The following is a 26,020-nucleotide window of genomic DNA, read 5'->3' on the forward strand; positions in this document are numbered from 1 at the left end:
CCCAGTCCTTGTCGTTCTCGCCTTTCCCCTTCTTCTGCCCTCCGCCTCTCTACTCTCAGTACATAAGAGCAGGCTGTGCTTATCTGTGCCCTTGCAAGAGGAGTGACCGTATCCTTTCTTTTAAACTCCCTCCATTGCCTGAGAGTGACAATATATTCTCTGTTAAGCTTATGTGAAGACTCCGATAGCACGTAAAACTCCTCACGCTCTTTTTTCAGCTCTTGGTACGACGGCAATGCCTTTATTGGGCTCAATAACACTTCGTCTTGGATGAAGTCATTGGGGCTACTCAAAAGGTCCTTCAGATAGACGTTCTCACTGAATTCCTCAACGCCCCTGCCGCCAAAATAATTCCGAAGGAAATCATTCAGCCCCATGTTGGTGATGCGTTCATTTCCCTCCAGCAGTAATTTATGCAGCCGACTGTCAAGAGTCCACTGCGGTCGCTCTTTACTCCCCACCGCATGTCGAGCCGCAGCGTCGGAACCATCGCCGGAGATGCCGCTTCAAGGCGCCATCACAACGCCCGTGCGGTGAAGCATCCCACTCGCACCGCCCAACTGCGGCCAGAAGGTGCCGCTGGCTCCAAAGGACAGTCGCGGCTGTCTCGTCCCGCAGTCCCAATGGCGTTGGGCGTGGCACTCGCACGGCGGGGCGGCCGGTGCGCCATGCAGCCGCACTGCAACGCCTGTCGGTGAAACAGTCAACGCCCACCGCCCCCGCAGCAACACAACGTGCAATTGGCCACAACACCGCCACATTATCGTCCTTCTCTTTTTTTATTTTATTTCATTCACGTTGTCGGTCTGTTTGCCCTATCACTGGCGATAAAAATAACTCCGCACTCTCGCAGAGAAAGAAAAAAGCGCGATCCCACCGTCCCGCCGCGGCCCAACACTCTCGTCCACCCACCGCCACTGCCGCGCAGGAGACCGCAGTCACATCGCAGAGTCAGCACCACAATGCGCACCACACCATCGTGCAGTGAACAATGGACGAGACGCAGCCACGCATCGCCCCGCTCCATTTTCCCACCACTCAATTCTTGCGTGCCCGCACAAAGTAGCAAGCAGAATCAGAGTGCACACAAACCCAACAATCCCCTCACTCGCTGAAGCACATTATTCGCATGGAGTGACAACATTTGGGGACACACCAGCAGTAGCAGAAGGCATGGAATTTCCCTGCCAACCCCCTGAATACACACAACAACTCTGCGGAATAACAGTGGCAGCCCCTCGGTGTTCCCCGCAGTCCACATGGCAGGAAGAATTCCACGCACGCATATTTCCGGATTCCTCGCTAATTGAGTGCACATCAACAGAGCGTAAAAAAATACCTGCGCGCAAGATGGATTTAAATAAGTGAAAAAGTCGGCCTGCTTTCTCCGATGGCGTTGGCGAGCAGTCCCACACAATCCAATCAAAGTGACACGCCGGACAGAATGGCGTCCGTCAATCAATAAAAAAATGCGACACTGAAAAGGAGCAGAGAAGAGTTGGCGCATGCGATTGCCAGTGACAACTGTGAGCAAACCCGCCAGCACCAACTGAGGTGCCGAGGAGCACGTTTGTGTAGAGCTGGCCGTCAGGCAGAGAGGGCAAATAAAACAAGAGGGCAGCAAACCCTCTCGTTCAATGTCTCCTGACCGCGACACCAGAATCAAAATACAATGGACGATAAGAGCGGCAACGCCTTCTCCAAAACATCTTGTCAAGAAGCCGCAGGACCTCAGGAGGGAAGAAGGCAGCGGCGGCAGCCACAGCGGGGAAGGCAATAAAACGGCTGGCAGGCACCCTCACGTCGACGCGCACACCACATCCGAGTGGGCCGGGAGCACAGACCGAACCGCTCGGAAACACACGCATCAAATACGCAAAACAAAGTCGCATTGAATCGACAGGAACTCCCCGCCCACAATAAATCTAAAAAGTGGCGTTTTTCAGGGGGAATCCACTTTTCCGACGACGGCACGGACGCCTCGCAGGAATTTCTTGCAAATCTCCCTTCGCAGGTCCGCAGGAAAACGCAGCGGAATAAAAAGAGAGCGCAACGACGCAAAAAAAATAATCCTCCTAACCGACCAGGTGGCAGGCTGCCCTCGCGCAAGTGGACAAAACACAACTTCACTCCGGTCTTGTAGTGGTGGTCGTCTCGCAACATTTTTTTCCTTCTCGTCGCAGTGCACATCCCCTCCCACAAATCATGTGTTCGGGCCATGCTCCTGCGGCCAAACATCGCGCTGCTGGATCCCGCGGCACAGTCCTCGGCACAGAAGTGAGGGGAGGAAGAGGGACCGCAGAAGGTGCGAGCAAATCCAAATTCGGTGGCGGTCGCTGCAGTGAAGATTGACGTCCCACGCGGTGTCCCTTTTCTGGGTCCGGTCCTCACCGCGCCATGCTCTCAGCGTGCGGTGCGCCGGCCGCTCCAAACATCCACACGTGCTTGCGTCTCACCGTCGCTCCCAGCCCCGTTCGTTGGCGGCTTCAGGGATGCCGCCATCCGGAGACGGGCATAAGGACGTTGCATCCAACAAAACCCTCAGAGGCACCCGCTGGGCCAACGACGACCATCACTGCGGGATGTGCGGCCCTTCCGCCGCTCACCTCAAATCGCACTTCTACGCCTCCTCGAGCAGCAGCAGCAGCATAAATACACCGGTCCACTAGAGGCCGTCACCAGCCATTGCAGGGAGACCACTGTGCCTCAGTGCTATGAAACCCGAATTGCATTGACGGGCCACTTCAGAAAATCCTGTCGCATCCTCCCCCACTATGCGGAAACACATCCGTCGTGCATGTGTCCACCGCATGCCAAATGAATCCGGTCCAAATACCCTCCAAATCAAATTCCCCTTTCCTCACGTCATTCCTTCATTCCATACGCCCTGGCCCTCATCCGCACGTGCCCACTCACACAAGCCGCCATCGACAGATGGTGGCCACCCAACGCTCAGGAAAAACATGCCCAGCACACACACGCGCATAAAAAATGACATGCGCAAACGCACGGCACAACGGCGGAGAAGCGCACACCGAAAGGATGCGGCCCTCCACAGCAGTCGCAGCCCACCGCGCGCATCACACCCGCAGGAAGAGTGACTCGCGGTGCGCTCCCTCTCTCCTCCTTCCCTTCATGCCCACTAAAGGAAGCAGCAGCCACCCGCAACCGCCAGCACACGCCACAAAAGAAGCATCCAAATCGACTGCGATGTGTATTTTGTGCATGCATGTGGTTGTGTGTGCCTGCAGACACACGAGGCAAAAAAGTAAAAACAGGAGCAGAGCATGTGAGGGGGCGCACAAACAAAAACAGTACAGCAGAGGTGAATGGCACAAATAACAGTACTGTTCAAACTCATAACCGCACTGCAGACAAGGCAGCGGCAATTCATAAAAAATTAAATAAAAATAATTTAAAAAATTCATCTTCACCCTTCCACACCTCACACCTTTAAAAAAAAAAAAAAAAAAGAAAAAAAAAGAAGAAAAAAAAGAAAAAAAAATGAAAAATGTCGTCCTCTATTACGGCTACACACAAATAATAAAAAGTAAAAAAAGAAAAATGAAAAAGAAAAACCACACACAAAAAAAGCACCCAACCACCATGTTGCTCCAGAAATTATCCGCATATTTTGTCCGAAAATAAAATTAAAAGATATTTAAATGTCTTTCAGCCGTCCGACCCTCCATGTGTCCGCACAGCGTTTATATTTCATGGGGTCATCTGCGTGTTGCTGCTCCCCTCAGCCCTCTCATCGGGCGTGAGTGCGGCCCGCAGAGCACAGTCACTCGTGTGTGGGGGGACTGAGAGAAGCACGCAGACACGACGGCAGTCGCGTCACTCCATCGGGAGAGTGAGCGCAGCAAAAAAAAAAAATCATCAGAGAAAGTCAAAGAGAGCAAGCAAAATTACTTTTTAAAAGCGGCAGGGCGTGGCTGTGTGTGTGGCGCTGCGGGTGTCTGCCCGCCCTGGCCGCAAAAAAAACAAAACAAGAGGGAAGAAATGTGTGCGCCGCCCCACAGGCCCTCGTCGCACGCCCACACGTCACGGCTCCCTCAGCGCGCCGTTCGTCGCCGCCCCTCCTCATGCGTGCAGCAGGCGAGGCGCACAGGGCCGTCGTCATGAGCGTGTCGGTGGGTGTGCGAGTGGAGCAGTTGGGCGGGAAACACACGGCACCCCTCACAGGAAGAGTGCAGCAACAAAAAAAAGGGGGGAAGAGTAGAAAAGAAAAAAACGTCCATCGTGATTGCCCCCAAAAGCAAAAAAAAAAAAAAGGAAAAAGTGGAAAAAAAAACTTAAAATCTTTTTTAAAAAGTAAACAAAAATAATTAAAAACAAACATAAAAAAACATAAAAATTTATACTCCGAACAAAAAAAAAAAAATTAAAAGCCGAAAAAAAAGTCCATGGTGGTCGTCCTAAAGCAGCAAGAAAAAATGGAAAACATTGAAAAAAAAGAAATTGTCCCCTGCTTAGTGAAATTTATTCCTAGCGGTGTGTGTGAGTGTCGGTGCAGAGGAGGGCACAATTGTTCCACACTGAGGCCGCACACTCCTCACGCAGCCGCAAAGCCCCACAGCCCGAGCAGAAAAAGTAGCGGCTGCATTCCGCTCCCAGCAGAGGTAAAGCTTACCGCAGCCGCATGTTCTGTGGTTGTAGCTCTTTCCATAGTTGTCCTCCCCGGTGCTGCTGGTAATTCCACTGGGCCAGGCACCGCGGCCACATGCTCTGTGGTGGCCATTCCCTCCACTTGGGTTTCCGGACCCCTTGTCGAAACGGGTGCCCTTCCCTTGAGTGCACGTATCTCAGTGGAATTCAGTGGGCGATTGTACAAAAAGACGTTCGTCACCGTCACATTGCTGTCGCTGTCTCCCTCGTCACCCCCAAAGTAGAAATGAGTGATTTCATGCCCCTGCGTCTCAAGTGTTGTTATCGCTTCCGAGCTCCCCACAATTACACCATCCACGTACACAGAGCCCTTGTGGCCGTCCTGAAGTATAAGCGCCACCTCGTATTCTCTCCCCAGCTCCCAAGTGTTTTTCTGTGCTTTTGTTGTCCCATCAAACACCGTCTCCCACGTTTTAATCATGCTGTACGACAGCCCAATGATCTTCTTACCGGAACCGTCCCCCAGACCCGCACCCAGCAAAGGAGTGCTCTCCTTCGGAACCTGGTGGATGACCACCGTCGCCACAATAGTGAAATCGTGGTTCACAAAGCCGTACTGATTATTATCCTCCCGGCTGTTCACGGGCCATGTTGCCCTGGACCCAGGCCCCGTGAATTTAAAACCATTTTTGACCTTCGCTGCCTTCGTCACGCTTGCATTCACGCAGCGGTAATCGTCAACCCACGTGCCATCGTTGGCCTCATCGGACAAAACCGCCACCAGACCAGCCGTGGGTGTGGACGACTTGGAGAAGAAGGCGTCCAGTCTCGCCCAATTACTGAGAACGGACCTGATTGCATTCAGCTCCTCCGTCAGGCGGGCAAGGGATATGCCCCAGCGCGTTCCCACAATACTCTCTCGTGAAAGGTGCAACGCACCATCCGAGTACAGCAGGGCGTTGGCAAGCGTCTCATTCACATTATTCTCCACAAAAAGCGGTCCAACATGAAAAGTGCGGTTGTTGTCCGTGACCCAAACGTAGAGGGCATTGGCCCTATTCTTCCCCGAGGCGTACCCTCTCTGAGTGTACAGCATGACCTTCACTCCCTCAATGGTGGCGGTGATGAGGGCTCCCACACGCAATCCTTCGTCCCAACGGAATCCTGGTTGTGACCTGACCCACACGCTCGAGAGTGTCCCGATGGCCTCCGTCCACGTTTTCCCCATGTCACGCGACTCGTACACAGTCTGGCCATCCACACAGTCAACAATCATGAGAATGTGTCCCTTCTCCCATTCGGTGATGCGGGGATCAAGGCATCCTACAGGAGAAATGCTCTCTGGGAACACCCAGTTGTTGCCGTTGTCCGTCGAATAAGTGATTGAGGAAAAAGGGTATTTTTCCCCATTCACCACCAGGGGAAACACAAGCGTGCCATTCTGCATCAAAACGCCTGAACCACCAGCAGTCACAACATCCCTCAGCTGATCTCGAGTGTGATTGGGGATATGTTTTAAAAGCGACTTGGGTTGAGCCCAGCTGACCAGTGTATTCTGCCTGCCGTCCGTGGACTGCGTGGCCACACCCTCAACTAGTTTAATATCCCAGCCATCTTGCACCCACACATCATCATCGCTGTAATATCCTACAGTATCGCTTCCCACAAGCAGAAACACCTTATTGTCCTTTGCAACTGCTGTGGGCCGGCACAAAAAACACACACGATCACTGCCATTCCTACTTCCAAAAACGGTGTGTGCCCTCCATTTACCAGCATTGACCTCAGCGACAATGGACGGCCACGATTCCGCAGCCTTGATGTACCCGGCCACAATTTCGTAAGGCCGAATCCCAAGCAAGTGATGTTCATCGATGTTATAACCAAACAAGCTTTCAGCAAAGGCAACCATTACTCCACCAGCACTGACAAGAGAAGGCGCAGCAGATGCTTTCTTCACTTCACTTTTAGACCCCTCTTTGGGCAGCACCTGCGTCTTTTCCGGCACAAAAATATCGACCCATTGAAGCAGCTGCGCATCCCCGGAATTACCCTGCACAACGGCTGCAGCTCCACCAGTGTTGCAGCACATTATCACAACAAGTAGAAGCAGCACCGCGGAAGCAAACACACGCCGGGACATGTGGGGCCTCTGCGGCTCACTCTCTCTTCCATCCCTCCTCCTTCCGCTGGATCCGGTCACGCGGCGACGGTTGCGTGGGCGGGGTGCCTTCACCGCAGCAACACGTGAGAGCATATAAATATGTGTGTGTGGGCGGTGTGCGTGCTGTTGGTCCTTTCAGTGCCTTCGAATCTCACAGTAGTGATTGGCGCTTGTTTTCTTGCTTTCCTTCTTGGAGAAGAGCAACAGGCAACAGCGGCAGAAAGGCAACAAAACAGCAGTGCACACCGCCACCACTCACAGCAAACCACAACATTAACATCCCCGCAGCCATTATTCTCCAGCACCTCTCAACAGCATACTAAAAAAAAAAGCACGTGAACGACCTCTCAATGGGGACCACAGGCCATGGCCCTGCAAATAAGCCAAGCGACAGGTCCACGTGTGCAGTGAGGGATACGAGAGTTGCGCTGCAACGACACGGCTGCGTGACACCCCGTTGGGAGTATCGATGCAGACCAGCACGTCACGTGCAGGAAGAGTTGCTTCTCCCGCTGGGTAGAGAGGAAAAACGGCCTTAGCAGCCCAATAACGAGAGGTCGTCCGCACCTCCTCGCAGCACCTGCAGGCTCTGCAGGCACAATGATGCAGATGACGCTCTGATGCACGCATGATGGCCGTTGCGCCCGTCGTAATGGCAATCGCATCCTCTGGCACCACACGCCGCGGTGGGTGCGCACAGTCTCCGTCTCACTCCCTCCTTTCCCTCTCCCTGAGAACTCATCGGTGGCCGTGGCACACCCACCGACATGTCAGAAAGCACATGTTTTTCCTCCCCTCGCACATCGCACAGCACCGCCAAACGCATGTCACTCCTTCTTTCGCAGATTCTCCTCAGACACGCCTCCCGCCACGTTCATCAGCTCACAGGCACACAGTCCGTAAACGTCACGCTCTGCTTCCCCGCACGATGGAGCCGCGCACACCAACACGGCACCGCGCCACTCGGCGCAAACAGTGTCTGGACACACAAAACAGGTTGCCCCAGCCAACGACAGCTCCCTCCAAGCAGTGAGACAGGATTCATCGCTAACAATCAAACAACCAGCCCTTCGTCTCCTCCTTCCGCCATGCACGATGTTCCGCCTGCCCCATGCATCATCCGTGACGCCCGGGCTCTCAATGAGTAAACAAGGCAGTATGCTCCCCTCCGCTCAACGAGAAGCCCATTGACAATTCTCAACCAGTCGTCTTCATGGGCTGTGCGTGAGGAGCACCACGGCAAGAATGCACAGGAGCTTATATGCAAACCTCTCAACTCATTCCACGTCAACAAGCAGTGTGGCATCATGCCTGGGCTTCACAACAATGTCGGCTGGCGCTTCCCCGAGAGGCCTCCCATAAACACCGCACGTGGTCACAGTGAAGAAAAAGCAACGCCTCCAATCCGGCTGTCATCCCGCGGCGGAGATCAAGGCACAATCCAAAAAAATACGGCAAATCATCATATGTGCCACAAAGAACATCAGCAGCTTACGCGGCAAATGCACAGCACGGAAGAAGAGTCATGCCCACAAACACGCAACACACAGACACAGTAAGAGAGTTGGGAAAAACAGCACCCAATGCCATTCTTTGTGGAGGCGAATCATAATAGCACCAAACAAAGTGAAGCACCAGTCGGGCACCACATGTGGGCCACAGACACACCCACCCATTCACTCTTCCTCCTCCCAATGGTGTGGCCCTTCTTCAATTCCACAGACACGCCTGTCCCTTAGTTATGTGTGCCTCTGACGCAAGCACTCAAGGTGCGTTTCGGTAATCCAAAATTCAACACCTCAGAAAAACAGTGGAAATGCTCGCAGAGGCCACACGGCTCCTCAACGCACCCTCAGGCCCTCCTCACGACTCTGCAATGCGACGGAGAGGAATACAGGCGGCTCTCGTGTCACAGAGGGCGGCCAATGGGAGCGGTGACCACAGCGCAGAAAATGCCGAGGTGTGAAACAGAAGAGGCTGTGGGAGGGCTCGCAGGGGACGTCACCTGCCACGCCTGACATGCGCCTTCTCATTCGTGCAACGGGGATCCAACGACACTGTTGCCGCGGTGCCTGCCCGTGCGTGCACCTCACTCTCGCGCCAATGAACGCCTCAATGAACATCCTACAGAGGGCAAGCGGCTGGCCGTGCAAACAATCCCGAGTCTCTTCAACGTTCCAGCAGCCGCTCCTTTGGCGAGGCGTCGCTCCCTTTCGTCCTTGTCTCCAGTGTGCCATCCTCGTATGAAATGAAAACGCCCTCCACGTCTGGTGTCACCAAGCACCTCCAAGTAAATTAGGAAGGATTCACGGCCTCCAGAAAAAGCACCCAAAGTGGCAGTCAACGTGAACTCAGCAACGCATGCCATCTTTTGCCGCCGCGTGCATTGCAACTCCCCTCAGCCGCCCACTGTTTCTTCCTTCCCTGTAGACCCAAACCGCATAGTACACTTGGATTTGCTCGGATCATCCACAGGCTCGCGTAACCGTTTCCACCACACCCGTGCAGCTCGTGACCGCATCACTTCCCCGTTCACTGCTGCTCCACCGAATAGCGTGAAGTAAAGATCGCTAACACCACATCTACAAGGCAAACACACATGCATCGCTCCAACGGGTGCCACTGAGAGAAATCACACGACAGCACACTATCTCTCGCTCTCCCATCAGCGATTGGCCGTCAAGAACCACAACGGAATTGAGAAGCAGCCTCGGGGCAATCCCTGAGAGCCGTCCCCACCTCGGCGAGCGACCCACTCCGGGAACCCTGCACTCCAGTGTCGTTCCGGGAAAGAACTCCTGCCACCGCCAACCGTGTTCCCCTGTCGCGTTAGCGCACGGAGCCCGCCTCAGAGAAACAACAACACGCTCCATTCAAAACGTGGCTATGAGAGTGCATGACAACAGGCGCAGGGCGCACCCTCTCAGTTTCCAGTGCCGACTTGCTGCAGCACGCACAGTTGTGCCTCTGTTGTCCTCCCTCGTGTTTTTTCAAATACATGGCCCGCGCCACGGCAACGCGTGCCCTCACACCTCGTGGTGCCACAACTGTGTCCCGGCACGACGCGGCTAGTCCGGACGCTGATAGATGACGTCTGCATTGCGCCAGCAACAAAACAAAAGAACCCACAAGGGAAATATTGCCGGCTCCTGGATTCTCCCGACAACACGGGATACGGCCACAGCCCCGCAGCCAACAGACAACGCACACCAAGCGAGCAATCACCCAAAGAGCCACACGCGGAAGCGGATCCTCACCCATCCATGACGCGGCGCCTCGCTCCATGCGGTCACACGGAGCACACCATTTCCCCAATAGAACTTATCCTTCATCCATCCCTTAAAGATGCTTCTGTTCGTGATGGGCCTTAGAGCACAACAGAATAAAATGGGCAATGCAGTAGTACTGCGACACCGCCAGCCACATTGACTCCCTCATACCGGGGAAATTCTCCAATTATGCCTCGTGCGCAAACACACAACTAACATACTATATAGAAGTCACCCAATGTTTTTCACCAGAAGCCAAACAACCCATTCCCCTCCCTAATTTTCTTCGGCCACTGTTAAGTTCGATAGCGTTGGACAGTTCTGAAATCTGTGCGATATACTGCCGCCTTGTGCTGGTGCACCTGCGCCGTATGCATACACAAGTATCCAAGAATACATAAATCCCACAATATTTCTTTACCACAAATCAAAATTGCCCCTTTCCCCAATTTGTTTTCCTATTTCGACGGTTCTTCCTCACTTCGGAGTGCTTCTTCTCTTCTAAAGCCTCTGTACGATACTGGCACTTGGTACTGGCGCACCTCTTCCTTCCAAAACGCCGCTATTTCACGGCTCTCCTCGCTCACATTATTGGAATTGACAACATCACATCCCTGCCAGTCATTCATCGGCGTGCTGTCTGCGTGCTGCACGTAAATAATCTCCCACGACATGTCCCGGGACAATTTCCTCCAACCATTAAAATATGCCGCCAGGCACTCAGTGAACTGCCGCACAGTCCTGACGGTGGTGTGATGCGCATGCGCCGCAGTCATCCGCAGCCCAACCAGCGTCATTGGATTGGGCTCCGAGAAAAAAAGGCGTCCACCAGCGGAAAGTTTGCGGCCCACGGTTTGTGCAGCACCCCGTAATTTATTTTGCGGTCCGTTTTCCATTTTTTTTTCCCATATTCACTCGGCAGCAAACCTTCATCTCCCTTGGGATGCAATTCAGGGGCCAACTACAAAACGCAGGGCTTTGCTTGACGTCCTGTTGGCGGCTCAAGCTCCGTGGGTTCCGTTGCTATTGCCTTGGCAAAGGCACTCTCCGTGAACGATTTCAAAGCAAACCATCCAAAAATATATTGGCAAAATATTATCCCTCGACGCCAACATCGGCTTCAAAAAACTATTTTATTCTGCTACACTTGGGAGGCGCTTCAATGTCCGTTCCTCGAGGCAATCACACATCGGCGCATTGAAAAGGATCACACTGCCTTCGTATATTTCCCGAACAACCCTCACGGGCTTGTGGGACGGGTCCTCAGAACACCATGGCGACTCACCTCCCCGTGGAAAGCACTCTTTCACAGTAACGTCGTTGATCGACTGCAATGCAAACTTCACCGCTCCACAGCGTTCCGTAAACGCCTCCTCATCAAAGACGTGACGCGGAATCGGTCCCAAAAGATACATGTGCTTTTTGACCTCTTTCCAGCATTCAGCTTGTTTCTCTTTGGTCTCATCACGCTTCATCCATGCACACATCGCCTTCACATCCATCTCGTCGGGGCAATTCACGATGATTCGTTCGGCTCTTACTTGCCTCACCCATTCACCATAGTTCCTAACCTCTAGGGAGGACGCCACAATCATGTCCCATTTATCAAAAAACGCAAAACCTTTCGCTGGCGCCGTTCCCTCCTCTGTCACATCCTAGATGATATACCCCTTCATCCCATGCCGCCACAAACCACACAAAACTCTCTTGGACGTTGTATTGCTCCTGTATTCCGACACCGTCTTGATGGTCTCGTCAGACACTTACGTCGTACTTCCACCAACACTGTAGGCAGCCACTTGGAGTTTCTCGACGTCGTATTGCAGCAGCTGGTAGAGGAGGTACGAGCCGGCAGCCATCGACTTCCCGATCCCGGGCGTCCCAATCAACTGACGCCGCTTGGGCGTAAAATCGGTCCGACCGTGAGTGCAAAAAAATTCAGTTAGATCGCCCTTGACAATCTGCCACACTCGATCCACCTCACAGTTCACATAGCAGCCACGAGTGGATTCCACCCCCTTCCGATTCCACGAGTACGGCCATCCCTTCTCCGAGGTGAGCACCATCAGCTTGAGACGCTCTGCACCGGATTGCCACACACCGTCATCCTTTTCGAGAGTGTTGCCAACTGCCCTGTACGTCCATGACTGCTGTGGTTCCCCTTCCCTCACCTCCATTCCCGTCCCCTCGCCGCCAGAAACTTCCACCACATGGCTCCAACTCGAATTGTACACAGACTCGCAGCATCCCTCCAGGCATATCGGTGCACTCGTCGTCGTTGGGTTCCCCGCTTCCTCGGCAGCTGCATCCAATAACCTTTTGGTGACTTCATGAACACTTGCCTTTACCTGCGCAGCCGCCACCAACCACCTCAGTAGATTGCCCATGCAATGCTCGTAAAGCTTGTGTACATCTTCCATATCCATTTCATCCCTTGCAGCCCTCTCCATCATCACATAACGATCGGATGCCTGCATTTCGCCCAATACTCCCGCATCGCGAATATACTTCTTGGGATCCTTTAAAACCCCTCCTGCAAGAATTTCCGATTGGCGTCCACAGCGCCCCCGCAATCAAATCTCCTATTAAGAAGCTCATTCAGCTTTCGGTCCATGACACGAACTCTTCCTTTAAACAGTACATCTTCAGTCTTAGTTACAACGGTGAATTTTCTTCGCTGCTCCGAGTATCCGTCTGGCATTTCCAGAGCTGAATCAATTTTTTGCATTGCCCGGAAATTGATCGTGTCCTTCCTCCCATAGTCCCTCCATTGACGAAGAAAGAACACACCCTCGCAAAGAAGTTTGTACATCTAGTAGTCTGTCAAATTAAGAATTCCTTCAAGAAGCTGCCGGCCTTTTACGTAAGCATCGAGTCTCCGAATAAACATCTCCCCCGTCGCATTGTAGTCTTTCATCAACGGTCGCCCTGGAGCCAATACAATTCCAAAAAAAAATATTAGGCTTCAAGCTGGTGCTGAGAGTAGCTCCGTCCAGCATTAGATCTTCCACCAGACTGTCAAGAGTCCACCGCGGTCACTCTTTACTCCCCAGCAAATGTTGATCTGCAGCATCGGAGCCAACACAGGTGCCGCTGGCTCCAAAGGACAGTCGCGGCTGTCTCGTCCCGCAGTCCCAATGGCGTTGGGCGTGGCACTCGCACGGCGGGGCGGCCGGTGCGTCATGCAGCCGCACTGCAACGCCTGTCGGTGAAACAGTCAAGGCCCACCGCCCCCGCAGCAACACAACGTGCAATTGGCCACAACACCGCCACATTATCGCCCTTTTTTATTTTGTTTTATTCACGTCGGTCGGTTTGCCCTATCACTGGCGATAAAAATAACTCCGCACTCTCGCAGAGAAAGAAAAAAGCGCGATCCCACCGTCCCGCCGCGGGCCAACACTCTTGTCCACCCACCGCCATTGCCGCACAGAAGACCGCAGTCACATCGCAGAGTCAGCACCACAATGCGCACCACACCATCGTGCAGTGAACAATGGACGAGACGCGGCCACGCATCGCCCCGCTCCATTTTCCCACCCATCAAGCGTTGCGTGCCCGCACAAAGTAGCAAGCAGAATCAGAGTGCACACAAACCCAACAATCCCCTCACTCGCTGAAGCACATTATTCGCATGGAGTGACAACATTTGGGGACACACCAGCAGTAGCAGAAGGCATGGAATTTCCCTGCCAACCCCCTGAATACACACAACAACTCTGCGGAATAACAGTGGCAGCCCCTCGGTGTTCCCCGCAGTCCACATGGCAGGAAGAATTCCACGCACGCATATTTTTCGGATTCCTCGCTAATTGAGTGCACATCAACAGAGCGTAAAAAAATACCTGCGCGCAAGATGGCATTTAAATACGTGAAATCCTCAGCCTGTTTCGTTTGAATGGCCTTGGCGAGCGACCCCACACAATCCAGTCAAAGTGACACGCCGGAAAGGATGGCGTCAGTCAATAATCATTAAAAACCACGCCAGTGCAAAAAGCCGAAATTTGAGTTTGCAACCGAATTCGGAAACGACAGTGGCATGAGAGTGTGTATGTGTGCAAGACCCTTCGTGGGACGGTGCTGTCCAATCCCGCCGTGCCCTGTCACAAAGGGACAAAAAAAAAGAAGCACACTCTCCAGAAAAGGAGCGACGGTTGGGCAGTCAACACCCCTTCCTTCTCACGTGACATCCACATATGTGCACTCCACCTCAAATACGTACCTCCCTGGACGCCGCATGCATGACGTGTGGTTTCGTCACTCGTAATAAGTTTTTCCTCCTGCAAACAAAAAAAAAAGAACGGCCATGGCGCAGCTCCACTCAGAAAAGAAATCGGAACAGACACGGGTGGAAGCCAGTGATCATAAAAAATAGTAATAAAAGAGTGTAATAACTCCTCCAAGCCACGGAATCGTGCAATGTTCGTCCGTCTTCTTCCACATTGAAGCCACCACGACAGAACAAATGCAACAGACACATGTGCAGCACAATATCTTTCGCTGCCCCGCGTCCCATCTTACTTCCCATGAGTGCCACGGCGGTGGTGCCGGCGTTACATCTGAGATGACTCCAAAATATCAGGCAGCGTGCTGTGGAGAGTGGATGCTTGCCAAACGTGCCCGCGTTAGCGTCTAACAGGAAATGACATCAAAAAGAAAAAACCATCCGCGGCTCAAGCTACCCGTGTGTGGCCGTACTAAAGCAAGCACTGAGACACGTGTGGAGCGACGTAAAAAGAAAAAAGGAGAAAAGAGAAACAATGAAATAATCCACAGAAGTACATCGATACATATATGCATACACAAAGTAATACATCAATCCGCATAATTCTTCGTTCCTTCTCTCGCTGTTCCTTCTACACAGCATCAGAAGCATAAGGAGCGGCAGGCATGCCCTCCCACACAGTCATCGTGCAACAGGAGGGAGAGTCACTGCAGGCACCCGCACAAAAAATAGAAACAAACCAACAAAAACCAACAATCAATGACGCATTCGGTGCGGAGTCCGATGGGTGGCCGCGCAGCTGCACAGCCGTGGCCCCCACGCCCTCCCTCATATCAGCCAACAACGCACACTCACAACCTCCAGGAGATGACGCGTCACAGAAGAGCCTCATCGATTGTTTTCCCTAACGTTTTCTTGAATGCATCCTATGGCCCGCACACCAGCCACCATCGTCGGGCACGTCCTCATTACTGAATACAGACATGAAATAGAGAGAGCAGCAGCCCCCATATTCGGTGCTGCAGCGAAGAGCGTAAAACACACGCACACACCCGTTACGCATCCACGCCGGGCTAGCGTCATAGTTCGATAATCCGTTGTCGTCGATAATCGGTAAAATAAAATAAGAACACCAAATCAATCATCCAACCAATCTATGAATAATGGAAAGAAAGCAGATATCCGCCAGAAGCGTCCACGTTATGCCGCATCTGCGAGGGGCTTTGTGCCTTCTCGCCGCGTAGCGTTACTGTTGGGGGCGAAGCCTTTCCACCCCCGAAGGGAGAAAATGCGCCAAATCTTCCGTCAAGCAAAGCATCTTCACCTGTCCAGAAGAGCATAATTAATGCTGCAGCTCGCACTGGATGCACGGTCCAGCGGGCTCAGGGCGTCTGAGCGGGTGTCACCGGCCATGGGCTGCAACGGCGCAGCGGGTGGCCGGTAAGAAGACGCAGCGGTGGTGCCTGAGGCGTACGACAACGAAGTCACGTCGTGCGGCTTCTGCTTCTCCTCGTCGCTCTCCTCGCCATCGCGCAGCAGCGCCTCCAGCCCGCCACGCCGCGGCTCGCGCAGCTCCTGCCAGTGGCGGTCCTCCGCGTACCACACAACGACGCTGTATAAAGCGACCGCAAGCAGCACAGCCGTCAGCAGCAGCACGATAGCCGCGTACGCCCTCGCTCCGCCGTCGCTCGGCACAAGATGGCTGGCCGCGCTGACCACGCACAGCGCCGCAAGGAGCACAAAGCTCGCCGTGTGCATCACCGTCAGGAAGGCCGAGCGCATCATGTTCGTGAAGGCAACCACGCCCGCACCCGCAAGCAGCACAGCAGCCATGCAGAAGTACTGGACGTGGCAGCCTCCCACGGGCGGGTGCACAGCCGCAATCAGGCCCACCACGCACAGCACCGACAGCTGGAACACGCACCAGTACACGCGGCTGCCCCTCATGTTCGTCAGCATGCCGCCGTACATCCGCTGCTGCGCCGCGGGGTGCCAATACCCGACGGGGTACAGCAGGCGCTCGTGCAGCGGCTTCCTCGAAAACTGCCAGTACCTCGTAAAGCTCGCGCCCACGTGGCGGGCAATCAAGTAGCACACGCCAGCAGGAAACGCCATACCGTACAGCACGCCAACGACACCAATCACGCGGTGCTGCACGCGGGCGCCAGGCATCGTCAGTGCGAGCACGGAGCCGAAGAAGATGCCGAGGTGCATCGCGTGCGCCACAACGTACGTCAGGCTCGGGAAGCGCATCGCCGCCCACGCACTCGCCGCGTCCACGCCGCGCCACCGCTGGAAGGCCGCCGTCACACCGCAGTGCACGCACCCGAACACAGCGGCGAGCAGCGCGTTGCCCACCACCATCCACAGCGGGTCAAGGGCAGCGAACACCGACAGGAAGTACGGCAGCGCAGCGGTGCTCGCACGCTCCTGCGCCGAGGCGCATGGCATCCTCGCAAATACGCCGAGCGCCTGCATCTCCAGGACGGAGCCCAACCCGCCGGTCACCACCACGGCAACAGCCGCCGCACCCGCAACAACGCCGGTGATCGCCGAGAGGGCGCTGGCAGCGGCGGGCAGCATGTCGGACCTGATCGTGAAGGACCCAAGCAGCACACCCTTGCAGCCGCCGAACACCGCCGCAGCGTCGCAGCGAATGAATATCGTCTCGTCGACAGCAATGTAGTAACCGCGGTGCATGGGCACAGCCAGCTCCAGGACGGTGGACGGATTCGTCGCGTTGCGCACCCACGTCGCGTTGCTCAGCATCGCTCCCCACGGACCGCCGAACCCACTCGGTTGCGCCGTCGACACCGGCACGAAGCTCAGGTGCGTGCCGAGCTGCGGGTCGCGTGCCCACCGAAACGGCGGCGGCAGCGCCACCATAAGCAGCGTCGGGACGGCGCTCCCACCGCCGCGGATGTCGTTCTGCGTCAGGCTCCCACCAGCCGCCGTCGTCGTCACAGCGAGCGTCGGGCACGCCACGTCGCTCCACCACGGCGTGCTGCTCACCGACGCCGTCGGGGTCCGCGTGGGCGGCAGTGCCACCGTCTCCGTCACCTGCAGCGTCTCCGTCGGCCCGTACTGCGTCGGACTGTAGTGCGTCGCGCTCGGCGTCGGCTTCCACGTTGGCGTCGGGCTGCGCGTCTCCGTCAGCGTCGCCGTGCGACTCAGCAGCGGCATGCCGGGCGTGCGGTTGCACCCGTCCACGTGCGGCAGGTACACCGGCAGGCAGTCGCGCCCGTACCCGCCCTCAGCACAGCGGCAGCCGCACGACCCCGACATCGCCCTCGTCGCAGCAGCAAAGCAGTGCGCGTCGGCGTCGCAAACGCCACACGCCACGGGACGGAATTCCCCGATGATGCCGGCGGACCTGTAGTCCATCGGCTGCAGCGCCTGCCCGTTGAGCGTCAAGCACCCCACGACGAACCGTCGGCCGGCGCCCCCGAGCGCAACGGTGCCGTCCATCACGACGGGCCCGCTGCCGGCGTTCCCGTGGAGCGTCAGCGTGCTCTGCACGAGCTCCGCACTGCGCGGGTACGACGGCACCGACAGGAGCCTGCCGCTGATGCTGTTGCCGCGCACCGACAGCCACGACCCGGACACAAACGACGCCAACCCCCGCAGCACCAGCAGCGCGCCATCCGTCAGCGCACCGGCGTTGTCGTTCACTACGACGGCGGACAAGTTAGCCTCCACACCGCTGTCGAACACCAACCCATGCGCGGCGTAAACCTGGCTCCCCGACACGCGCAGCACAGCGCCCCCCGACGCAACCACGCGCGCACTCGCGTACAACGCATATTCGCCACCGAACACAGCCGCGTCCAGCGCGACACCGCCACCGACAAGCTCCAGCACGGCGCCGTCCACCACCACCGTCCGCCCACCAGTCATCACAGTCACGAGGGCAACGCCGGACACAACCAGCACGGACCGCACGAGCCGCAGGCCCGAAAGCACCAGCACCGGTGCGTACGGCGAGGACTGCGAGCCGGGAAGATACACAAGCGGCGTCGACCTCGTGGCAACCAGCAGGGAGTCCGTCACCGTCAGCACGGACCCCGCGGGATACGTGCCGCTCAGCACAAGCGCACCGTTCAGCGCCTCCACGTTGCACACCGACAGCTCCACCGGCCCGCTCTCGTCGCTCACCGCCGCCCCCGCACCGCGCAACGCTCCACCGCCCATCACGTACAGCACGGCACCGTTCAGCAGCGACACGTCCTGCACAACGATCCGCACGCCGTCCCGCGCCATCCACGGCACGTAGAGCACAGGACTCACGCCGTCCAGCACAACGTGGCGCAGCGTCACCTCGCTCGCGCCGGCAGGCACAACGGACACCGACTGCACCGTCACGCCCTCGCGGACAAACACGCTCGACGCGGTGCCCACAGCGGGCGGCAGCGCGGGAGCTCCCACAGGCACGCACGCCTCGCCGTACCCACCGCTGCCGCACGCGCACACGCACACACCGTTCCTCATGCTCGCCGACGCCGTCCCGGGCGCGTAGCAGTGCGTGTCCCTGTCGCAGTCGTCGCACCCAGCAACGTCGATGCTCCCAGCGTCGCCAAATCCAGCAGCAGCGTACTCCTCCGCCGTCGACAGGACACGTCCACCGGCGTCGTTGCAAACCACCCTCACATGCGCCCCAGCCGAGAGCGACAGGCTCAGCGAGACCATCCGCGGCAGCAGTGCTCGGTTGCGCACAAAGCTCAGCGTGCTCCCAGCAGCGGTCACGGCGCCAGCAGCGTAGAGCATCTCCCTCGAGACGCCGTCGTGCACGTTGCCCTTCACCAGCAGCATCGACCCACCATCCAGGCTCACCGTCGAATAAAACGCCACCGCGTAGTCCTCCGTCGACGAAAAGTCGCTCCGCACAAGCGCCACAGCAGAGCCCGACACGCTCACAGCCCCACGCACAGACACCGCGTGCTTGCACAGCAGGAAGTCGCTGTCAGCAAACGCCACCACGGAGCCGCCGCTGGCAGCAACACCGCCCTCCACCGACACGCACAGCCCCAGCGCCGTCTGCACCGACAGCCCGTCCAAGTACAGCGCACCGCGCGACGACAGCGCCACGCCGCCAACAAACAACACGCCAACAGCGTCGCGGAACACCGCCGCCACATGCGTGCGCGCAATGGTCAGCACGCTCCCCGTCAGATTCACGTTGTGCAGCACGAGGCACGCGGACGCGTCGCCAAGGCCGTAGTCGCCGCGGTGCGCAACACGCTTCTCTGCAATCAGCACCGAGTCCACCACAGTGACGCGCGAGCCCGGCGGAAATCGGTTCGCCACCAACACGCCGCCGCCGGAGCGCGACTCAAGCCCGCTGACCAACACATCAACGCGCTCGCCAGCAGGCGGGTCGGACAGCCACCCGACAACGTACAGGCTCGCTCCGCCCAAAAACGTGCAGTTCACCAGCGTCACGTTGCGCACGCTCCCTGACATCGACCCCACGTCCACCACAAAGTCCGCCGCAAAGGTCACGCCAACGTAGCACACCACCGACGTCCCGAAACTGACGTTCACCTCCACGTCTACACTCACGTCCCGCACGCACAAGTCGGCGCCGTCGGTGCTCGGCGGCTCGGGAACAGCGACGGGCAGGCACGCATCGCCGTGGCCGCCCTCAGCGCACGTGCAGGCGCAGCCATCACTCGAGACCGTCGTCGTGTACGCGGGGAAGCACGACGCCGCGAGAGTGCATGGGTCGCTGCAGGTCAGAATGGTGGCATTGTACACGGAGGAAATGCTGTATTGCACTCCCTCCTCCTCGCCGTTCACACTGTTGCACGCGGCCACAATAGCTCCGTTTGTGAGACCGCGGGGCCTTTTGGGTATCCATAGCGCTGTCGGCGTGAACGTGCTGGAAATAAATTGGTTGTCGGACACAGACACCGTGGAGTCACGGAGATTCACCGTGGGGTTAAAAACAGCAAAAGCAACCACTGGAGACACGCGGCAAAGGTTGTCGCTCAGCTGCAGCCAGGAGTTGTAGTAAATGTTGAAGGAGTAACCTGAAAAAAACACAACCGAGCTTCCCTGCATGTCATTGCCCTGAAACACAACCGCTGACAGAGACTCCGCACGTAACTCCCAAAGAAATAAGATGACGTACTTCACCGGCATCGTCACAACGTTGCCTCGAATCACCACGGCAGATTTGTTCAGCACCTTCAGCGACGAAGACTGGCTAGACCCTCCAAGATGTATCAGAGTGCTGTTAGCGCCAGCCATGTGAAACGTGTTGCCCATCACCGCAAACACAGAGCCCCACGACACCCTCACCGCAAATCTGACAACGTGAATGGCGCTTGACGGTGCCCTCACGCTCTGAAACACATTGCCACTGAGCACCACCGCGGAGTCGTTGCTGATCGCCAGCTCATTCATCGCAACACACGACGGTCTGCCAATGGCCAAACCCGAACGAAAAATCAGCCTCGTGACAATGAAGCGGTTCCCGCTGATCGTGATGCTCGTGTGCGGTGGAAACACACCCTCCGGGCTGAGCAACGCGTCACAAAACGTGTTGCCGGTGACGACGATGTTCAGAGACCTAACAGCGGCGTGCACGTTGCCCAACAGCAACAGCACGGCACCGTCCCTCCACGTGCATCCATCGAACGTGATGTTCGCCACGTCGCCCGTCATCGCCCCGACCAGCACAGTCAGGATCATGCGGCCCCCGCTGAACGTCACGTTGCGGTAGCACAGCCACGACAGCCCGCTGCCCACAGCCTGCGCCACCTCGGGGTACTCCATGTCGCTGATGCACTCACCAACCGGCGGCGGTGGCGGTGGCGGTGGCGGCGTGGGCAGTGGCGGCGGGCCAGCAGGCACAGGAGCCGGGACGCACGCATCGCCGTGCCCTCCAGCAGCGCACCGGCACTCGCAGTCAATGACCGCCGTCGTCAGCGGAGCGAAGCAGTCGCCGTCCTTTGTGCGCTCCCCGCAAGCGGCAACAGTCGTCGCGTTGGTGATGCCGTGGAGCTCCAGCTCTGCCGCCGTCGTCACCACACGTCCCGCGACCGTCAGACACCCAGCAAAAAACCGGTAGCCGGCGTCAGCCTGCGATAGCAGAGGCTCCGACAGCCCCGTCGAGCCCATCTTGCAGCCCGTCAGCGTCACCACGCTGCTGCCGTCAATGCTCACAAAAGCGGAGCCACTGTCGTAGAGCATCGCACCCAATCCCACGTCGTTGTCGCGCCAATCCAACCAGCTTGACCGCTCAACGGTCCACAATTTGTTGACGTAAATGGCATAAGATGAAAAGACGCTGTTGCCCACCACGCGCAGCACGCTGTGATCCGACACGCTGAATCGGGAGTGCTGATACAAAAGGCTTGCTCCGAATAACATTGTATTGTTGAGCAGCGCAAAAACGGAGTGATCACGAACACTGAGCCTGTACACGTAGAACAGGTATTTGTAGCCCTCAAAGCTGCAGTACCGCGCGTACAGCGAGCTGCCACCCACCAGCGTCAGCGTACCGAACGAGTACAAACCAAAACCACCGTAACTCAAGGCATGCGCCCTGACGTTGCTGACCAACAGCGAAGAAGCAGTCAACACAACGTCGTGCAGCAACAATACGCTACACATGTTGTTCACGTTGTCCGGCAAATGGACCTCAGAGGACTGCACGGCGTCAACCTCCGTGACGGCAATGTCGCAGTGCAGCGGGAAGGCAAGTGAAAAAGCAACAACAGAGGACCGCATCACCGTCTGGCTCACGCGGATCAGGACGCCCGCTGACTCGGCCGCCTCAACACCCCCAACAAACCGCAGCACAGCCCCATCAAGGAATGTGCACCCAGTGAGCGTGATGTTGACTGGGAGATGCAGCGGCATCCGATTGAGGGAGAACGTCAGCACAGCACCCACGCCGCTGAATGTCACGCCCTCGTAGCAGTGGTGCGTCTTCCACACGTTCAGCGTAAGGCTCGTCAGCGTCTGGTTCACCACGCAGCTCGTGTCGCCGTCAACGGCTCTCTCCGCTACGGGCGGCACAACCGTGTCGGGCACCTCGAAGGGAAGGCACGACGCGCCATGCCATCCGTCCCTGCAGCTGCACGAGCACGAGCCGCGGTCCACCAACTCCGTCCCGGGCATGTAGCACGCCGCGTCGTCGTTGCATGTGCCACACCTGAACACCACCACCTCCTCCGGAAACACGCCGTCGTACGACACCTCCTCACCGCCCTGCAGGTTGCACCCAACCACAAAACGCGCGGGCGGCTTCACTACAATGTTCGATGGGAAAAGATTGGCGAAGGAAACCCTCAAGTCCACCTGACGGTTGTGTGCAAGCGCCACGATAGTGCCGCTGCCCGACAGTTTAATTTTCTGCCAGGAATACGGAATAGTTAATACTGAAACTGCGCCCACGACATTGCCCTCCACACGCCACTGCGCACCTCCCTCGAGTGTCACCGATCCGTCCAAGTACAAAAGAGCGGAATACGAACCCTTCGTTCGGCCAACAAAGATGCAGTCCGCCACTCTCAGCAGCCCCGCGGAGCTCACGGAAGTATCACCAAAAACATAAACGCCATTAGCCGCGCTCATCGTGTTGTTCTCCACGAAAAGGTAGCCGCCATTATTCACTTCCACAGCGTAAACGCAAACAGATGATTCCAAACCGCTACCCCCCTCCGTTGCCCTCAGCGTATTTCCCTTCACAATAATCCCGCCACCATCAAGAACAGCAGCTTCGGAGAAATAAACGGCGTTATTATTCCCCTCGATGCTGTTGTCAAGCAGCAGCAGCGTAAAATTCGCACTGAAGTAAAAATCCAAAAATGCAATGGCGTGGCTCGACGTCGACACAATCTTATTGCCCACCACCAGTATCTGGGAGCTCGAGCCAAAACCACCCTCAAACTCCAACGCCTCAGAATCCAACATCGAGGATGTCACGTTCACGTGCACGCGCGCACCACTCCCCCTAATCGACAGGCCCATGAGGACGCACTGCAGCAGCGTGATGTTCAGTGTCTGTTGTGGCGCGTCAAAGTTATAAAGGTCAAGCACAATCGCGGCGGTGAAGGTCACGTTGACGAAGCACAGACCACGCACACCGGGATCAGGATAGTCCACGGAGCTGATGCTGCCACCGTGCACGCAGCGGACCTCCGTGTCCTTCGCATCTGAGAGCGGGAGCGGTCCAAGGCCGTCCGGAACCGCAGCTGGTAGACAAGTGCCACCGTATCCGCCAGCAGCGCACACGCACTCACAGCCGCTAATGCTGCTCGTCCTCGCTGCGAAGCACACGGCGTCCACAGTGCAAACGCCACAGTCCAGCACCGTCACGGGTGCCTCAATGTTGAGGTCGACTCCGTAATCCGTCACAGGTGAGCCCCTTGCCTCGTTGCACAAGCCGTAGATGATCGGGCGCACGTCGGATGGCAGTGACCACTTGCTTGTCATGTGTGCATGGGTCGACGAGTACGAGCCGTACGTGAGTTTGTTGTGAAGTATCGACCACACACTCTGATCGCGGAACGCAACGCCGTTTTCGTCGGCCACGTACACAACGTAGGCGGTGCGGAACTCGTTGTCGCGGTGCACTAGCCAACTGCCACCAGTCACAGTCAGCGTGTTTGCAATGAGCATGGCGAAGCCGAGACGGAAAGTGCTGGACACAATCTGCAGCACGCTGCCGCCAGCCACCGCAACGTCCTCAAACACACACGCACCTTCGTAGATGTTAATGCTCGGCGCACTCCACGAGCTGTTCTGTATGGAGAACACAGAGCCACTGCTGACACCCAGGCCCAATGCAAGGGCGTACATCACGTGCGTCTGCGAATTGACGGCGCAGTTGTCCATGTAGAAAACGCTGGAAAGGTTCACGTCGAGACCGCGCTCCACGAGGATCGCAGCGCACGAGCCCCCGCCACACACCAGCTTCGACCGCGTCATGACAAACCGCGTCGACAGAAGCCGGACGCCGTCCAGGACAAGCGCGGGGCCACACCGATATCCCGCATGGCCAGGAGTCGTCGGCACGTACTGCGACCCGCCAACCGTCGCGCGCAGCGTTGAGTTCGCCAGCAGCACACTCGAGTGCAGCGGCATCGCGCCATGCAGCACAATCGTGCCCTCCAGCGACGTCACGTTCGTCATGTTGACGAGGGCGTGGGGCATCAGGCGCGCCGTGCTCTCGCTGAGACCGCCAATCCGCAGCTGTGCGCCGCCCGCAAGCACGCAGTGGCGCAGCGTCACGTTCAGCGCGTCAGCAAACGCGTCCATCGAGCGCAGGTCCACCGCCACAGTGATCGGCCCGCTGAACACCACCGAGTCGAAGCACGCCGTCGCACGCCCACCGCCAACCGTCACCGACTCCGTCAGCGTCACGCCACTCACGCAGTCCTGCGCACCACCACCGGCCCTCGCAGGCGGCACGTCGAACGGCAGGCACGCGTCGCCCACGCCGCCGGCACGGCAGCTGCACACGCAGTCAGAGAACGACGCCGTCAGCGCATCGAAGCACGCCAGCGCAGCCGCACAGCCGTCGCACGGCACCACGCTCACGGAGGGCAGACCGGCCAAGCGGTAGTCGCCGCTGCTCCGCAGCACCCGGCCGCCCGCACGGTTGCACTGCACCGACACGGCGCCGCTCGTGATCGCCAGCCCGGAAACAAGCGTCGAGCCGGTGGCAGCGCAGCGCGCAATCGACACGGCGCCGCCGCCCAGCGTCACCCCTGACAGCGACGCCACAGACGACGCCTCGCCCACCGCCCACACGTCGTGCAGCTCCAGCCACCCGCCGCCACCGATCGTCCCACCGTCGCAGCGCACCAGCGACGACGCAACAGACCCCTCGACGCCCACGAAGCGCAGCACCGAGTCGGACACCGCAAGGTGCTCGCCAAGCACAATGCCGCCGCCGCTGCTCACAGCCGACACGTTCGTCACGGAGAACACCGAGTGGCTCCGCAGACTGAGACGCGACGAAGACGTCACACGCATCGCGGACGCGGTCGGACCGCCCAACGCCTCCAGCAACACGCCGTCAAACACCACCGCGCTCGACAGCAGGTCCACACCGCCGCCAACGTACACCGCCGTCCCGCCCGCCTGCAACGACCTCAGCACAGTGTTGCTCACACGCAGCTGCGAATGCAGCAGCGACGTCGCGTGCAGCACAAGCGGCGACGCCACCGCGTCCGTCAGCCCGCTCAGCTGGGAGTAGTGCATCGGCCCCGCCGTCACAATCGTCGAGTCACGGACCGTCACGTTCGTGTGTGCCGGCAGGTTGTGCACAAACACGAGCGAGCAGTAGCCGCCGGACAGCCCGCTCACGCTCACCTCCAGGCTCCGGTCACGCGCCGGCTCGCCGCTGTAGCCCCGCACGTGGATCTGCGCACCGCCGTCGCACACACAATCCCTCAACTCGAGGCGCAGCGCGCCGGGAAGCATCGCCGGCACGTCAAACACAACAGCCACGCCGTTCGTGATGTAAACGCCGTCCATCAGCACCGTGTCCACGGCGCGGCCAACCGTGATGGCTCTGTCCACCGTGCCGCCCCGCAGTCGCAACACCACCGCATGCGCCGCAGGCATCCACGCAGCAGCAGCAGCCAGCGCCAACACAAAAAGAAGCGCCACACGCACAGCCGCAATGGCCCTGCACCGCACACGGTGCCGGCTGCGCGGACACGCGCCCACCGCAGACCGCATCCACCGACACAAACAGGTATCAACAGGACTGTCGTGGCGTGTCGCACTCGC

General features: G+C 57.5%; 3 protein-coding genes and 2 pseudogenes across 3 annotated transcripts, besides 8 other annotated features; all 5 read right to left on the reverse strand.

Moving 5' to 3' along the window:
• Tc00.1047053510095.5 lies at positions 1-596 on the reverse strand (annotated as a pseudogene; the record flags this gene model as incomplete).
• Positions 1-6,390: a sequence feature (areas not merged during assembly with more than two copies in the genome that could not be assigned to a particular haplotype).
• Tc00.1047053510095.10 (uncharacterized protein) lies at positions 1,732-2,238 on the reverse strand (the record flags this gene model as incomplete). The annotated part of the gene is made up of 1 exon (XM_808474.1): positions 1,732-2,238. The coding sequence occupies one exon, from the start codon at positions 2,236-2,238 to the stop codon at positions 1,732-1,734; it is 507 nt and encodes a 168-aa protein (XP_813567.1).
• Positions 2,899-3,083: a repeat region.
• Positions 3,393-3,425: a sequence feature (AT_rich).
• Positions 3,456-3,512: a microsatellite.
• Positions 4,258-4,405: a sequence feature (A-rich).
• Positions 4,559-6,868, reverse strand: Tc00.1047053510095.20 (trans-sialidase, putative; the record flags this gene model as incomplete). Its single annotated transcript, XM_808475.1, has 1 exon — positions 4,559-6,868. The coding sequence occupies one exon, from the start codon at positions 6,866-6,868 to the stop codon at positions 4,559-4,561; it is 2,310 nt and encodes a 769-aa protein (XP_813568.1).
• Positions 6,391-7,350: a sequence feature (heterozygous, non-Esmeraldo-like haplotype).
• Positions 7,351-26,020: part of a sequence feature (areas not merged during assembly with more than two copies in the genome that could not be assigned to a particular haplotype) that runs on past the window's edge.
• On the reverse strand, positions 10,472-13,228 carry Tc00.1047053510095.40 (annotated as a pseudogene).
• Tc00.1047053510095.50 (dispersed gene family protein 1 (DGF-1), putative) lies at positions 15,590-25,969 on the reverse strand (the record flags this gene model as incomplete). The annotated part of the gene is made up of 1 exon (XM_808476.1): positions 15,590-25,969. The coding sequence occupies one exon, from the start codon at positions 25,967-25,969 to the stop codon at positions 15,590-15,592; it is 10,380 nt and encodes a 3,459-aa protein (XP_813569.1).
• Positions 21,068-21,112: a microsatellite.

The sequence above is a fragment of the Trypanosoma cruzi genome, genomic scaffold (genome assembly GCF_000209065.1).
Source record: "Trypanosoma cruzi strain CL Brener 1047053516611 genomic scaffold, whole genome shotgun sequence".
Lineage (NCBI taxonomy): Eukaryota > Euglenozoa > Kinetoplastea > Trypanosomatida > Trypanosomatidae > Trypanosoma > Trypanosoma cruzi.